This window comes from Saprolegnia parasitica (genome assembly GCF_000151545.1).
Source record: "Saprolegnia parasitica CBS 223.65 unplaced genomic scaffold supercont2.6, whole genome shotgun sequence".
In the NCBI taxonomy this organism is placed as follows: Eukaryota; Oomycota; class Saprolegniomycetes; order Saprolegniales; family Saprolegniaceae; genus Saprolegnia; species Saprolegnia parasitica.
In genome coordinates this window covers 846,981-862,913 of record NW_012156400.1, presented here as the reverse complement: position 1 = coordinate 862,913, position 15,933 = coordinate 846,981, and the positions used below count along the sequence as shown (strand labels likewise).

Here is a 15,933-nt window from a genome sequence, read left to right as displayed (position 1 = left end):
GAGAGACCACAAAGACGTCCCTGGAACCACTAAAAACATAGACATAACGATGGTACACCTCGTTAGTCTGATCGATACCGTGTCAAACCGATTTTTCTACATCGCATGCAGGGCTCCTATCCATCACATGGCGGCCATGACTGCGTGGGTTTAGACAGCGTGAAGCGGCACGACGTGCTGCTTCTTTGACAAAAAGGGTGTCACGTGACGAAAGGATGTTCCCGCCACTTGCGCTTCCCTTCAACGTCAACGCAAGTCCCTTTGATTCACCGTGCGAGAGACCGCGAGGATGATAGAGAATATATATTCTCAAAGTCAACACCCTCTTCCAACAGCTATGCTCGACAGACTGTGCGATGCCCACGGTGAAGTGTCGGCCGCTTCGTAGCTGTCCCGAGTGGGCAACAATCAAACGGGTACTAGGAGCAACGCCCGAAACGCTCACGGCATCTCCTCACCTGCGATTGCAGTTGGCGTGGCCGTAAACAGGCGGCGACGATACTAGAGTATGAACAATGACATGGCGCAGCAAATGCAAAAGCTCTACGAGCGCAAGGCCAAGGATGTCGAGTCCAAGCTGCCGTGGTACAAGTACGTCCATCTCGCTTGTTGTCAACTGGACTGCGCAAATGCTGTAGAAACCCACTCAAAGATTATGACGTTGCACCGGCTGTCGTGCTTGACAAGCCCTTTGATGCACCGTCGGCCGACTTTCTCAAGCTGCCAAAGGCGACGCGCCACACGACGACGCACGCCATGTTCCCCGAGCACGACGAGGTGCGATGCGCGATGGAGGCACGTGCCCAGAAAATGCCATCGCCTCTGCGAGTAGCCCCGCTTGCAAGCAAAGCTCAAGCCCACTGCGACGTTTCCGAGTAGTCTCTCGCATCGCAACAGTCCCGTTCTGACAGACGAGAGCAAGGGGACGAGCCCCAAGCCGACGATTGATACCAAGTTGCGCTACCGCGGCCGTGTGAGCTGGGAAGCCAACCTTCTGGACTCGAAGTCGGAGGCGAGTCGTATGCAGGGCACGTCGCCACTTCATAGCCCCAAGAAGGCGACAACGCAGTTGAGCCCGCTCAAGAGCGTGCTTCAGCACAGTGTCGGCAAACCCGTGCCCGTCGAGTCGGCCGAGCGCGACCAGCTACTGCAGCACATGCTTCACCACGACGACGAGATCGACACCCTCCTCTCCAAGTTTGCTGTCGCGCAAGCGACAAAAGTCGGTGCTCGCGACATGGCCGTCGCTGCGTACGAGGCCAGAATCCGTTGCGATCCTTTTCATTCATGGATCCTCGTGCTAGGTATGCGGCACGCCCCCACGTGTACACCTTTTGGGACCCACCCCCCGCAGTTAATACCGAGGTGCTTCCTCCTCCCTCTGGGGTAGACAGATGAGCTCAGGTTATGGGCGAGTAGTTGGACCCGTCGGCGCCGTCGACACCGGTCGTGGCCCGGCGTCGGTTTGCCCTCCAAGTCGACAACTCTGTCTCGGACGACGAAGATGACGACAAAGACGAGGAGGAGGCCGACGACGATGAAGAAGCCGCCGTCCAAGACCAGCTCAAGGCCGCGTACTTTGGGTCACCGGCCAAAGACAAATTCATGCCACGTACACATCCGCCGTCTTGATCCTTTCCGTTGTATCAAGTGGATGGTACAATGGTGTAGATACACCAAGATGCACCACAAGACGCAGTGCTTCTCTGCGGTTGCGACCAAAGCGATTGCACCCGAGACGCTCGTGTCCGAGTACAGCTTCAAGCCTGTGGTGCACGCGCGCCGGGCCTCGCGCGTCGCAACTGAAAATGAAATCAAAATGTCGCCGCGGACGCTGTTTTTGAGCGACTGCCTTGCGTCGACGGACCTCCCGCTCGCGCTACCCCTCTTGATCCGAAAGCACCACACAACGTCGTTTGATTTCTCGTACCAGAGCCTCGGCGACAAGTTCATCGTGCAATTTGCCACCGGTATGCGCGTGTTTTTACGGTATATATCGTAAAATGCCGTTAGCGCTGCGGGACGTGCCGTTCGTTGAAGAAATCAACGTGTGCGACAACCGCCTCTCGGACCGCGCGCTCAACAAGCTCCTTCGCGCGCTCGAAGCCAAGCCGAATTTGATCAAACTCAACATTTCTCAAAACGAAATCGGCGTCGCATCCGCGTCGACGCTGAAACATTACATTGGGTCGTCGCTCTGCACAGTCACGCACCTGAGTATCTGCAATGCCGACATTGACGACCACGAGTGCGCGGCGTTCATGTCGGCGTTTGAAAGTACGTTCGGCAACAATATGTCCACTCTCTAATCGACACAATCGCGTCTAGGCAACAAATCCGTTGTGGACTTGCGCTTGAGCCGCAACCGCATTGGCGAGGCTGAGAACCTCAACGTCGTCCAGCCCAACCTCGTCACGGGCGGCGAAGCGATCGGAAATATGCTGAATGTCAACCTGACGCTGACGCACTTGGATCTCGCGTGGAACCTCTTGCGCCTTGCAAGGTCGGATTTTATATCTCCTTTGGTTTGAGGCAACATGCATGTTGCATCTAGTGGCGTCACGTTGGCGAACGCGCTGCGGCTCAACTACAACTTGTACGAGATCAACGTCGCGTACAATGCGCTCGGGGATGCAGGTGCTTTGACTCTCCACGCGCGTTTGGCTGTCAACCTGGCGCGTAGGAGCAATGGCGTTCGGCCAGTCGCTGGAAGTCAACAAGTCGCTGCGGGTCCTCAACCTCTCGTACAACAACATTCGCTGCAAAGGAGCGTCTGTGATCGCGTCGACGCTGTCGCGCACGAACGCGACGCTGCACAAGCTCATTCTCGACGGCAACAACATCGGGAAGGAAGGCGGGCGCATCTTGATGTACGCGATGGTGCACAATGGGACGCCGAGTACTGCCGTCGTCTTCCTCCTCTTCGCCTTATATCGTTATGCGCAGGTGGCTGCTCGATCTCGATGAAAGCGTGCAGCCTCAACGACCGTAGCAACCAAACGACGTTCGACCCGATGGAGCCCGGCGGCGTGTACTGCCTCAACTGCGCGGACCCGTACGAGAGTATGATTGCGCACGAGCTCTTGCGTCTCGCCGCGACAAAGCGCGGCTGCATCTTTACGCAGCTCCTGCACCGCCCGACGAAAGAGACACCGCTCAAGCAAGCGCATCCGATCAAGCTCGTGCCGCCACGTATGCTGCGCGACTGTTGACGTGATCAGGCCGGAAGACTGTTTTGTAGCGCAAACGCCCAAGAGTGCTCTGGACATTACGTTCACCGGCATTGACACGGACAAGTCGGGCACTGTCGACGTTGGCGAGCTCCAGACCGTGCTTCGAGAGCTTGGCTTTCATCCGACCCCCGCCCAAGCCCGTGTGTGCGAGGCGTGCAGAATGCTGTTTCATAGTCGTGTAGAAACACTATTTGAGCAAATGGACGCGGACCGCAGCGGCGCAATCGAGCCATGCGAGCTCACTGGCGACCTCTTTCGCGCCGTGTACCGTGTCATCGACGCGAATCAATCGGGGACCATCGATATGCACGAGCTACGCGCCGCCTTCCACGTGATCACACTATTTCACATCGAACATCATAGACACGAATGTACTAGCTGCTGGGCGCGGCGCCGACCGAGCGCGATGTGCAAAACGCCATGAAGATTTACGACGTCGACGGTAGCGGCACGATCGAAGAAGACGAGTTTGTCGAGCTCTTGAAAAACCAAGTTCTCTGCGCGTCGCCAAAACGCGAAATCTTACACTATTTGACGACGTAGGTGATTCAGCGGGTCCAGATGAACGCTCAGGACCGCGTTGTGGCGTCCATGGCACTGCGGGAAGAAGGCAGCGGCGTCGTGTGGAAGGTGCCGGCATCAGGCATCCTCGACATAACGTTTGCCTACGAGCGAGAGCTCATGAGCGAGCGCGAAACCATTGCATCGTACGGTGCGTTCCCTACCCCTAGAATCCGCCATGTCGCATCCTCGCGCAGGCCTCTCGGAGCGCGGCCTGCAGCAGCTCGTCAAGACTGTCGAAGCGGGCAAGGCAGAGCAGCAGCACCAAGAGCTCCTGGGCACCGCGGTACGACCGCTGTGAGAAGCGTGTGCCACAGATATATGTACAGGTCGATAATACGGAGATTCGAATGAGCGCGGAGCAGGCCATGGTCCTCATGGAGACCTGCGGCGAGCTCCAGGAGACGCGGCGTATCGGGAGCGTCGCCAAGATGCTGCCGCAGCTCGTCTCGAGCAAGGAAGCGCACCTGTTGGTCAAACATGTGTTGAACGTTCGCGAGCGCTACCACCTTCGGAGCCGCATGGGGTCTTCGTATTTCCCCATCATGGGGCTCCCCACAGCCAAGTACGAGTTGGACCTGAGTTGCCCGCAGGACCGTCAGGTATTGCGTTTGTTTCGTGTCCACATCTACGAGCATATATCGGTCGGGTGTAGGCGGTCCTAAAGCTCGCCGAAATCGCCCAAGCCGAGAAGCAATTTTCAAAAACCCGGTCTTGTCGCGGCGGTACGTCGTCGTCGAGTCGCCATGCGCCATCGGTTGTATAACGTGAACAGACACGTCCCAACACGGCAACTGGGAAAACTTTCGCAACGAGCTTCTCGACGGCAAGCCCGTCGTGCTCACGTCGGCGTTCTTCCAGGTTAGCCGCTTGCAATGGCAACGGGGGTGGCGGCATGCGAACGAGGATAGAACCTACCGGCCAAGGGCAAGCTCGAATTCGACTACATCTCGACGTCGCGGCCCAAGCGGGGCACCAAGCCCATGTCGACGCGGCGCTTTCAGCAGCTCGTGCTGCAGATTGGCCGCGAGAGCTCGATTGAGCTGCAGCGACCCAAGGTGCCGTTGCTGACGGCGCGCCAGCGTTGGGGTCTCGTACGCAACGCGGTTCGGCATCGCAAGATGAAGGCGTGGCTCCACCGCGTGACCGAGGTCGGCGCTTCGATGCTCGCTGTGCGCTTCAATATCGCGTAGGTGTTTCACATTCGGCACGTCACGGTCGAGAGTGTCCGCGACAAGCTCTTTCAGATCGAGACGGCCGTCGGCGACCGCTGGCTCTCGGTCAACCAAGTACGCGACGGACATGACGAACGCGAGTATGTATGTGTTTCTTAGGCGCACGAGATCATCGACTGCATGCCGACGCTGCACCATGGCAAGACGGAGGCGATCCGAGTCTTGTTTGCCCGCATCATTGACCTCGAAAACTTTGCCACCGTATGCGCCATCGTAGCGAGGGTGCGGGCATATGGAGCTGCTTGTAGATTTTGGACGCACTGAGCTTGCCAGAGCAGAAGGAGGTGGCGCGAAGCCTCGGGTGGCTCAACATTATGAATCCAAAGTTCCCCGACCGGTACTACGAGCTCGACCTTGCGGTGCGCGACGAACGCGAGCTTGCCAAGATCTACGTGGCGCTGGCCGTGACCGAGCCCGTACGCCGACGCTGCATCCACAGACTGCACACTCGAGTCGCGTAGGGCGAGAACTGGGTCAACGAGACCTTTGCGTGGCAGCGCGGCGAGCCTCCGATCCCTGGCTGGCAGCTGCCCATTAGCTGGACCAAGGTACTACACTTGTGAGCAGTGCATGTGTTGCGAGCTATGAAATCGTTTGACAGGACGACGGAGGACCGGAGGACGGTCCTCGGCGCGCGGGATGGCTTACGCTCGAGTACACGTCGGCGCCAGAGAACGGGTGCAGCCCCGTGTGGGCGATTCGCCAAGAGCTCCAGACAAGGGTTCTCTGCGGTACTCGCTTGTATCTCTAATCCGACTACCATACTCACATTGTCCACCACCTGTTGACGAAGACAATATTGTGTTGGTGAGGCAACACCAACACCGGCCTGAAATGGGCCCTTGGGTACGGGGTTGTCGTGAAACAAATCAGTTTTGAGCCTTGTCGCGATACCCGAGACGGCAGTGGACTGCATCGCCAAAGAAAAAGCGAGCAATGTTTGGTCGAATGCACGAGTTCAAAATAGGTTACTCGACGACGGTGGCTTCAGTGGGCTTGAGCTTTCCGCCAGCAACAAACTGCTGGTACCACACCTCGCTCTCCATGGATGCAAACTCAGCCGCGTTGAACTCTTCGTCGAGAACGCCGTAGCTTTCGCACGTCTCCATCCACGTATGACACTCCTACACGTATCGCAGCTCAATAAATCCATAGCCAACGCTGCAGCATGGACGCACCGCGGCGTTCACGTAGAGCGGGTGAGCGAATAGCGTCGCGAGGGGATAGCAACCGAACTGGTCGTGCAGGTGGTGCGCCGTGCGCAGCGTCAAGATGGTTTCGGCGGCGAGCGCGTCCTGCTTCTCGCGATGGCACTTGAGTTGCTCGAGGAGGTTCCGGCCAAGACAGTCGAGGAGCTTGGGCGCGCGCTCGTCGAAGGCGTCGAGCTCGTCCTCCATGCAGAAGCGAATCACGTGCTACGCACCATACGAGTCAGCATGCGATCCGCGCGCTGGAACGGGGTGTACATCGCATTTGGTCGTATCAAACTCGATCGAGAGCAGGACCTTTTTGAACTCGGTCGCGACAAAGGCGAGGTGGTCGACCCACGTCATGGCATCCTCGCCCTCTGCGCACATGAGAAATGGCGTGCAAGTGGACACAGGAGCGACGTACTCGGCACTTGAATCAGGAACGCGTTCATTTCAATGAGCGCGTTGTAGTTGTCGCCGAAAATGTCTATTTGCACGCCATTCAAAATGTGGTTTTTCGTTCGGATGACGTACCGTACGACTGCTTGAACGTGGTAAAGATCGTCATCGGGTCGTCCACCGACAGCAACGCCATGAGCTGCGCTTGGAGCAAAATGACCTCCGACATGTCTTCGGTCGTGACGCAGTCTTCTTCTTCGTCATCGCCAGCCGCGGCGCTGGCTATCATCGCATTCCGTGAGTTCATCGACTGAAGCGTCGCTGGACTACCGAGCACATCGTCGGACGACGTCGTGGGTTGGCCAAGTACATCGGCGTGGTGCTGAAGAAGATGCTTGCAAATACCGAGCGCCTACCGCATCCTTGATACGTCTATACATTGTAGCATCGAGAGGGAGGACCTTTTCTTGGAGCTGCCGGGGCGACTGCAGCGTCTCGTCCTCGTCGGCGCCATCTAAATCCTGTTGGAGCGATGGTGTCATAGTACAAAAGACGTACTCTCGAGAAGGTGCTGCACAAGGTGCGAGCCTTCCTTGAGCGCCTTGGCGTACTGGAAGTGGGACTCGAATGCTTCGGGTGTGTCCATGTCGACGGCCATCTGAAATTGTTGCAGCGCTGCCTCCAGGACTTGGCTACGACCACAAAACGTCGAGTCTTTTGGTAGCTACCGACTCGCATCGGAGACATACCGGTCTTGTTTCTCCGTCGCGACAATCATCGACGTACTGCCGTAGAGCGCCATGCCATACGGCCCCATCTCGTCCTTGCCGAGGAGCTGGAGTGCTTGTTCAAACTTGTCGACGGCGGCCTCGGCGAGCGTCGCGTCGTCGTTCTCGGTCGCAATGCGCGAAATCGCCGTGCCCCACATGCAGAGCGTGTTGCCCATCTGCTCGTCCGTCATGCCCGGGTGCGCATCGATGAGCGTCTTGAGCCGCTTGCCAATCTGCCACGACTCTGTTTGCGCATGAGAGCCAATATGCAAGTCTAGAAGGACGTACCGCGCGCGGTTGTGTCGCCTTGAAGCAGCGTGTTCACGCTCTCGATCTCGTCGTCGACCGACGCGATCTTGCGCTTCTCCCTTTGCCATTCATTCGCATCATCTTGGCGCCTTGGTTGTGGCAACGGCCAATGGCCGGCGCGCACCGAGGCGTATCCGGATGCGCTCCAAAATCGCGTGCGTGGCAGCCGGCCAGCGCAGGTCGGGTCTAATTGCACCCAACTCGTTATTCACTCTCCCACACCACACTCCAGGCTGCACCGGTGTTGCCTCAGGTAATAATACCAGGGGTCCCAAGCAGTATATATATCAACGTGTTCCGCGTTATCTTTATTACAAAGATTTCGCATACGTGGTCCCAAGTATAATATTGCTAGCACAAACAACGCACGTGCCTCTAAGGTCATGAATCCCCCTTTTGCGGTACTCGCCATGCTTGGGCAATTGCCAGGGGACTTCGTTCAGCTTGGTAGACCATGCGCTACAGTGTACGGCCGTTCCCATGCGATGGATCCTAGCAGCCTGTCGTCGTGTCAGTCCATCGTCGGAAGAACGCGATGGGGTCGTACCCTAAACCCGCTTCAAGAGCTGCAGGAACTTCATAAGATCGGCGGCGTCCACGTATCCGGATGTCGTGTGAGTTTGCATTTTGAAGGATGCTGCACGGGTCGGCTGTCGCACTTGGCGCGGGCGTCTGCGCGTGGGTCGGCTACATGGCGCTCGTGGCCAAGCCTATCGTCCTCTTCTCGTGGCATCCCGTCTGCTTCACGCTGGCGTACCTTCTTACAACGCCATCGTGCGTTGCTGCTTTTTTCCATCGGCCCGCTCCTCATATTGGACGTAGGGCACTCTTGGCCATGAGCAGTCGGCGCGCCGAAGCCAACTTTGCCAAGCGGTATGTACTCCATGCACACTCCCATGAAATGCATCCCGTCCCGTAGGTCGGCGCTCCTCGAGTGGCACGTGTACATGCAGACAGCGACAGTGCTGCTCATGGCGGTGGGCTTTGGCGCCATTTACGTCAACAAGGAGCGGAACGGATGGCCGCACTTCCAGACGACGCACTCGCTGGTCGGGTGCGCGGCCGTGGGTGGCTACCTCCTCAACTACGTTGGGGTACGTCAAATCTAAGCGTCCAAATCCTCTGCAAACGATCTGATTAGGGCGTGCTCAAGCGCGGCCAGAAGAACCCCAAGGACCTGCCGCATCGCATCGCAGGCGCGATTTCGTTTTTGCTTTCCGGTTGCACCTTCATCGCAGTCTTTTATCTCACGCAATGTAGGTGCCGCGCTCTGTCTCGGCTTTTACAGCGGCGGCTGGGGCAAGGCCAACTTTGGTCCAAACGGCCAACTCGCGGCGTGCGTCCTCGTTGGCCTCGTGCACGTGGCGACGGTCGTGCGCATGCTCTCGGCGCGGTCGGCTGCGGCCACAAAAGACGAGTAACCGACTGCTTTATACAGTCTCCACGCGATGCATTACAGCGTGGCTATGGTCGTGAATTCGGCGCCGGTCGGCGACAAGATGAGTTGGATGCTAGACACCGCGTGCGTCGTCGCGTTGAGCGTCGGAAAGATCTCATAGTCGAATTGCGTGTGCTTGATGAAGCTCGGCGCCAAGGACTGCAACAGCTCTCTACTCGCACGTGAGATCAAAAGTCGAGAAATGAAGCGGAAGGCGACCTGTACAGAATGACGTACGCGCCATCCATGTCCACGGGCTGGCCTTTCTCGGGCTTGGCATAAACGGCAAACATCTTGCCGAGCGCGTCGTGCTCCTGGACAGAGCATGTGATTTTTTCCGCGATTCCGAACGAGAGATGATGTATTACATGATGGTTGAGATGCACACCGCAGGCTTTGAGCACATGCTCGAAATGCATCGGCTCGGCCGTGCCCGTGTTCTCTTTGTCGTACGGACAGAAGAGCGCAAACACTTGCGACCACTCGATGCGAAGCTCCTTGTTGCAGAAGAGCCATAGGAACGACGCGACTTCGTGCCGAATGTGGTCCGAGAGCTCCCACAGCGGCCGCTCGTTCGCGTCGCCCACGAGCTCCGTCGAGAGCGGCGTCGTGGTCGGCGCCAATGTGACTTTACGACCGCTTTGAGAGCTGCCATAGTAGGCGCTCAGCGTCTCCTTCCGGCTAAGCGCGTTGTGAATGTCATATTTCACCTTTTCCCAGTCGCCAAAGGCTATGTCATGGCCAACCCTAGCCATCGTCGGACTTGTGGAATGGAAAGCTTACGTACCATTTGTCGAAATGCTCTTTCGCAAACACGGCGCGGGGGCTGTTGGTCACTTGTATCACGTGCCGGTTGCCGATGGCGTCCATGGGCAGTCGAAGAAGATCGTTGCGCGACTTGAGCGAAAAGCTTTTGCTAAAGAGGTTGATGGGATAGGTTTGTGTCTTGAGCCAGCCGTGGGCGTCAATCTCCATCGCAAGCGAGAAGACGTGCGCGGCCACATGCGCGGGACTCCCAGGTAGCGACGAGTATGTGTTGGGTGGCGGAAAGTCGCCGTGGCCGTAGCCCCGGAGCATAGACTCCAAGCGCCGCACATGGTGCAGGTGACGCGCCACTTCACGACACACCATAAGCGCGCCAGTGATCTACGAGACAAATCGCTGACATGGCTTTCTCTCTATACTAGTATGCAGGATACCTGGCGTGTGAAGATTGGAATCTTGGATAGCTCCAGACGGTGCAAGCTGCGGCCGCGAGGGTACTAGATGTATAAAAAACTTTTCAAAAACTGCGCCTCGCAATATAGAGACGCACCAAGAGCATGAGCACGCCGAGTACTTCGATTCCAAACGAGTCCCATACAGGCGCGGCGGTGATGGCAAAGTCGGTAAAGCCCGCGGCTCGGTCCGTGGCTGTGATTCGCTGGACCCCTTCGATGTGGTTGGCATCCCCCTATGGCAACCATATAGCAGCGTTGAATGGCGGACCACGTACGACAAGGTCCCATCGCCGCACACATATCATGCGCCCTTCTTGCACCACGCGCTTGAGAAGACCTACGCACGACGTCGATCTCTTGTCGCTTGTTTTGTTTTCAGCAATAGTACCTTCGATGCAAGGCACTTCGAGACGGTCGTTAGTCGAAATCGAGACCCGACGAATCAAGGAAGGGCTGGCAAATTGAAGTTCCTCGGGCGGCAAGAGCTAGGCATCCTGCATGAACACACACACGTTCCGGCCTTGGTGTTGCTACCTTGGGAGTCCATAAGCTCGATTTGTCTTCGTTGAGGAGCCATAAATGGCCCTTCTCGATTGAAAACGTGGCCGATGCAGCATTGAAGACTGCATTCATGACGCCGAGCGGGTTGAGCTCCTTGTAGAAAGACATGCATGTCTCGAGCAGAAGCTACAGAACATGCATGCGGCATGTGCCAACAACATGATGCAAGATGTACCTTGGTATCTTCGTGCAGTTGCAGATTGTTCTAAATGACAGCAGGATAAGGATTCGATCAGTGGGTGATCGCTCAGCACCTGTCGCTCCATGATGCTCGTAAGGATGCCCGCTGCTTGGTTGGCGACAATGGCTACGAGCGAGTCGTCTTCGTCAAAGTCGTGCACGGTGCCCTTCCGGTTGATCAAGTGCACGAGACCGATAAAGATCTTGTCCTGAAAGTGGTTCTTCCCGTACTGGAAGAGGGGTACGAACATGACCTAGATGTATGCAGCACGACCCATTTCAAGCAAAAATTGTTTACTTGATGCGCTGCAATGCCGTTGATGGCGTCAACCGCAGGGTTGTAATGGAGACACATGCCGGTATTGTTGACTATGACAACGGTGCGCTTGGACATGGCCTCTTCCATGATGCTGCCCCTACATCGTCGTTCTGTACATGAGAATCCAGACATGCCATGTGCAAGTTGCGTGCTTGTAGCTCGATGGACGAATGTCAATGCGTGTCTTGCGGACTTTGTGAAAGGTAAAAGCTCGTTTGTACGCTCGTCAACGAGGTAGATGGTCGCGCCTTGGACGCCAACGATATCTTCTGCGGCAGCGCTGAGGTTGAGCAGCGCTTCGTTCAGATGCAAGTGCCGAATGTACGTGCCGATGCACCGGCTCACGTCCTACGAGGCTCGATATAAACGTGCATGGAAGACGCGTCAGGCACCTGTGTCTTCTGGAAGAGATTACTATTCTCCATGGCGAGGGCAATGAGCTGTGCGACGACGACAAGGTGCTCCTCGTCTTTGGCTCGGAACGGCGTGCCGCCCGACTTGTTGATCATTTGGATGACACCGAGAAGGGTCGACTTGGAGCTCATTATGGGCGCGGCGAGGATGCTCTTGGTGCGGTACTTTGTCTTCTCGTCATAGGCCTAAACACAAAGCGATGTAGCAAACGCGAGCGACACACGGCATAAATCGAACGCGGTTGAAACGCTTGTCCTCATAAGCGTCGGGAACGTTCACGAGCGACCGCAGCTCGGCACACGCCCCGGCAATGCCTTCGCCAAACCGGACCAAGATCTCCGTGCCTGCCCACGCCGTTAAAGATATCGGGCAGAGGCAAAGATATCGTGGTACCTTTGTGAAAATCGATGCTGCCAGTGCCCATGTCCGATTGCCACGCACTCAGCACCGTCTCTGAAACCAAGGTCAGAGACATCGCATCCGGGAAAACCTACCGGTCGGTGACGTCATTTTTGTGACAAACAACGTGCAGCGATCTAACAGAAAGCGACCATTTCACTTCCTACGGTCGTGGGGTGGGATCATCTACCTGTGTCGAGAAGGTCCTTGGTCGATTTCATCACGAGCATCGAGAGCTTCTTGAAATCGAGACAGGTAAAGATTTGTCGCGACAAGCTCAAAAGCTCCTATACGCCAGATGAGGCATGGAATAGTCGGGGAAGAAGCCACGTATTCGCTGCGGCGGTTGGTCTCGAGCTCCGCAAAGCTCATCACTTTCTTTAGCATTCCACCGCAAAAGTTGGCAAAGCCGGCGAGCAGCAACTGGTCTTCGCGCGAGAAGGGGCGGCAGTTCTCGACCTCAACCTCGATGCCCATACCACAAAACGTTTGGGTTTTCCCGCACACCTACAAGAATGTCAACATTGCCCATCAAATGCTTCCATGTCGGACCTGCAAAATCGCAATCGGCTCCAAACTGTCAGCACTGCAGATGGGCAGAAGCAGTGTCGCCGAGCTCTTGAGCTTGATGAGCCGGTCTGTGCTTGTCGAGTCGCCCGAGTAGAGTGGGTGCGACGCGATCTTGCAGCCAGGAATGTTGAGCGTCTCGCGCGTGTGGTAAGCAAATGGCGCGAAACCCGGTGCTGAGTGTAGCAAAGCGTGTGGAAGTACGACCGCAGGCACGGACGCGCGAACGAACGCCTCGGCACGATGGTACTCGGTACGCCCTGGCATCGCGGGCGTCTAAATGAGATTTTAGCGATATTTTCATGGATTCTTCCGCACGGTCGGCTTGTGGTGAGTGTGTTTTGCTGGCTGCTGAGCCACGTATTCGTTGTAGGACGATTGCAACGCGAGAGACACGGGCGGGATCTGAAAGCGTGAAGTCACAAGCTCTCCATCGCCGCGCATGGTGCGACACCACAGTTCGTTTTTCTGGAATTGATCGACCACAAACACGAAGGCCTAGGACGCATTGGACCCAAGCCGTGTGTGTTGCGCAGACCTCTTCCGCGCCAACGAGCGCGAGCGCTTCTGTGGACATGAGATGCACGAGGTCATACAAGCTCGTGCTCGCTGCCACCCGTTGAAAAGAGCCGGCAAGGGCTTTAAAGCCCGCATGGACAACCGCAACCTTTGTGGCTGTTTCCTAGACAACGGATTCGAGTCCATGGTTCTGAACGAAGCGGTACCTTGACTTCATGAAGCCATTGATTTGTGTAGTGCCCGGGCAGGTTTTGCAGTGTGTCGACGAGCTCGTGTGCCAAGAGCTCGTCAAAGGCTGCACCAACATCGGACTGTGTATGCACGGGCTCGACATGCGTCTTAAGCGGTACGACGTTGCCCCATATCGCGTCCGTGAGCATTCGTGGCGACTCCAGATTTCCTACATAGTGATCCGTTGATCCTCGACGTTGAGGCACACGTCTTTTATACCGTGAAGCTCTTGGCTTTGATGTTGTGCTCGTATTTCGAGCATTCGAATATGCGTGTCTCGCTCGCGTAGACGGGCTTCTAGCTCTGCTAGCTACATCGCAGATTGGATGTCCTCTGCTGATAAATGCACGCTGCACCTCTTGCTCGAGCTTTTGCACTCTCCGAACGTAGATCTTAGTTTGCGCGGCAAACTCATCGTTGCGTTTCTTCTTCTCGATCTCGAGATGGTGCACTTTCAAACGTAGACCTTGAACTTCGCGCAGCTCTGTGGGGGTCATGGCCGCGCTGCGATCCGGTGACATGGCGGCACGTGGGGAAGCGCCTGTGCACGTCGTCACGTGCTTGGTCAAAACAATTTGCGCACAAACCTCGTGGACTGGACGCGGATGTTGAATGGGGTCGTGCTGGCGAGCGAGCTACGTCATGATTACATCTGTGACTTGAGTCTAGTAGATATCTCTGTACGAATTGAGATGGCTTCGTTTCGACCCGTGTCGAGCTGCGGAAGATTGCGCTCGGGCCCACGCTTGGCGAGCGCAATGCTGTGTCGCATCTGCATAAAACAGTAAGAAGTCATATATGTCATTATGGTGCGTACCTGCTGCTTGAGCTGGACATCTTGCTGGAGGCTCCGGACGCGCTCTTCCAAGGCATTTTTATCGCTCTTGAGACGTTCGATCAGTTTAGCTTGATCGCGAAGCTTGACGACCGCACTCCGGTTCAGGCTACAGCAGAACAAGTCTTGTTGATAGTTGTTGTGTCGGCGTCCGTACGTTTCCAAGGTTCGATAGGACTCGACGTTGGTCGTCACTGTGCGGCTGATCTGGACAAATTCATCAAGGGGATCGTTCTCGTTTGGCTCGGAAACCGAGCTCGCTGCGATCGAAGAGCACTCATCCTCTTCAATGAGAGTGAACGCAGCTTGTCCTGCCTCGCAAGGAACAAGTGGTGACTGCCCTTTGGGCTCTGGGTGGAGCTGGTTTAGCATCGGCGTTGGTTGGGGCAACTTCCAAGGCATCGACATGGTGTATCGAGGCAAGACTCCCTTTTTAATTGGTATACCCTGCAAAACGACCCGTAACTGCCGCGACTCAGACATGGCCAAGTTGAATTTTGACGTCCGAGTAATTGCGCATGCTCGTGACCTTGAGATGAAGGTCCTAGTGCTCACAAGAAATTAGAGACTAGCATAATCTGATTACGTACGTGGTCGTTGGAGCGCGACGCTAGAAAGATAAGTGCGACAAATGCCCTAGAGCGTGCCTGAGATCGAAATCAATTGCATCACCATGTACCGCTGGGGCGTGACTCGTCCTTCACATGATTCCATGATACTGGACAGAAAACTACAGATATCTGTAACAACCGGTATTGTCAGTGTGCAATGTAGAGGTACCTCGTGTGTGTTGTCGATGCAGACTTCTTGACTTCCGTCATCACCAACTCCATGACCATCTTGAGCGACAAAGGACGGGAAGGTCGGGTCGCTGTGCGCAACCGCTTCGAGCTAGGCTCAACGAGACTGGAGCTGCTGGAGCGAGGACGAGCTAAAGTCGCGCTCGGTGTCGCCACCATGACCACGCTCTACAACAATGGGGTCATCACTTGACGGCATTCATAACTCTACAAAAATTACGCGAATGAGGGTCTCAGCCTCAGCTGACATCACCTACACAACAACATTATGTATAACGTCTTTGTGGCCATGTAGAGATGCATCACCGATAAGAGTTCTTCGCTGACATCGCCGCCTCCCATATCCATGTCGCCTTCGGCATCTACAGTCTGATATGGATTGGGTGCGAGCGCTATGACGTGTACCATGCTCGATGCTCTCACGAGGCATCCACGGACACGTGCACGTCGTCTGGACGGTTGCTGGGATCGGAAACTGGGCTAAAAGTTGGCTCTGCAGTTGGCAAAGACCGCCACTTGCTTCAAGAACAAAGCTAGTGCTTGGCAGATCGCGAATTGACTTGGGAAGGCAAATTGGCGCCGGCAAGATGGGGTTGGTGGCGTTTGACGCGTTGGTCTTTGCCGATGAGAAAAAGTGCTGTAGTGGTTTTCGAAACTATCACGAAAACCAAATGAGCTGTGGATAGAATTGGAGAGCGAACGACCTGTTCTGGAGTTGCCCTACGCAAGGTTGGTTTGTCCATTGTGTCATTC

At 56.0% G+C, this 15,933-nt stretch overlaps 5 protein-coding genes across 5 annotated transcripts; 2 read left to right on the top strand and 3 right to left on the bottom strand.

Moving 5' to 3' along the window:
• Nucleotides 1-422: 422 nt before the first annotated feature.
• Nucleotides 423-5,780, top strand: SPRG_02654 (hypothetical protein; the record flags this gene model as incomplete). The annotated part of the gene is made up of 25 exons (XM_012341218.1): nt 423-591; nt 639-777; nt 833-1,251; nt 1,305-1,365; nt 1,420-1,583; nt 1,672-1,970; nt 2,014-2,277; nt 2,329-2,503; nt 2,555-2,637; nt 2,684-2,899; nt 2,947-3,192; nt 3,242-3,373; nt 3,416-3,564; nt 3,612-3,725; nt 3,777-3,945; nt 3,992-4,080; nt 4,124-4,396; nt 4,450-4,519; nt 4,570-4,655; nt 4,706-4,945; nt 4,988-5,083; nt 5,129-5,230; nt 5,278-5,445; nt 5,491-5,577; nt 5,631-5,780. Exons 1-25 carry the CDS (start codon nt 509-511, stop codon nt 5,778-5,780), a joined length of 4,074 nt encoding a protein of 1,357 aa, XP_012196608.1. The 5' UTR covers nt 423-508.
• Nucleotides 5,781-5,997: 217 nt separating this feature from the next.
• On the bottom strand, nt 5,998-7,785 carry SPRG_02653 (hypothetical protein; the record flags this gene model as incomplete). The annotated part of the gene is made up of 10 exons (XM_012341217.1): nt 7,677-7,785; nt 7,368-7,632; nt 7,177-7,310; nt 7,080-7,132; nt 6,949-7,030; nt 6,754-6,900; nt 6,644-6,706; nt 6,496-6,596; nt 6,208-6,444; nt 5,998-6,153 (listed from the first exon to the last, which is right to left on the bottom strand). The coding sequence occupies exons 2-10, from the start codon at nt 7,577-7,579 to the stop codon at nt 5,998-6,000; spliced, it is 1,185 nt and encodes a 394-aa protein (XP_012196607.1). The 5' UTR covers nt 7,580-7,632; nt 7,677-7,785.
• Nucleotides 7,786-8,329: 544 nt separating this feature from the next.
• On the top strand, nt 8,330-9,146 carry SPRG_02652 (hypothetical protein; the record flags this gene model as incomplete). Its single annotated transcript, XM_012341216.1, has 5 exons — nt 8,330-8,471; nt 8,520-8,570; nt 8,617-8,791; nt 8,839-8,917; nt 8,958-9,146. Coding segments are annotated over 5 exons (608 nt in total), but the record flags the coding sequence as incomplete, so codon positions are not given.
• A 4-nt stretch (nt 9,147-9,150) lies between these two features.
• Nucleotides 9,151-13,483, bottom strand: SPRG_02651 (hypothetical protein; the record flags this gene model as incomplete). The annotated part of the gene is made up of 21 exons (XM_012341215.1): nt 13,334-13,483; nt 13,114-13,293; nt 12,781-13,071; nt 12,559-12,735; nt 12,419-12,515; nt 12,324-12,365; nt 12,223-12,282; nt 12,067-12,173; nt 11,808-12,014; nt 11,395-11,763; nt 11,171-11,350; nt 11,092-11,121; nt 10,890-11,042; nt 10,744-10,840; nt 10,631-10,692; nt 10,451-10,588; nt 10,335-10,397; nt 9,923-10,281; nt 9,504-9,882; nt 9,355-9,449; nt 9,151-9,307 (listed from the first exon to the last, which is right to left on the bottom strand). Exons 1-21 carry the CDS (start codon nt 13,370-13,372, stop codon nt 9,151-9,153), a joined length of 3,282 nt encoding a protein of 1,093 aa, XP_012196605.1. The 5' UTR covers nt 13,373-13,483.
• Nucleotides 13,484-14,038: 555 nt separating this feature from the next.
• On the bottom strand, nt 14,039-14,418 carry SPRG_19440 (hypothetical protein; the record flags this gene model as incomplete). Its single annotated transcript, XM_012341279.1, has 4 exons — nt 14,039-14,086; nt 14,133-14,180; nt 14,230-14,317; nt 14,363-14,418. 4 exons carry the CDS (start codon nt 14,416-14,418, stop codon nt 14,039-14,041), a joined length of 240 nt encoding a protein of 79 aa, XP_012196669.1.
• Nucleotides 14,419-15,933: the final 1,515 nt, after the last annotated feature.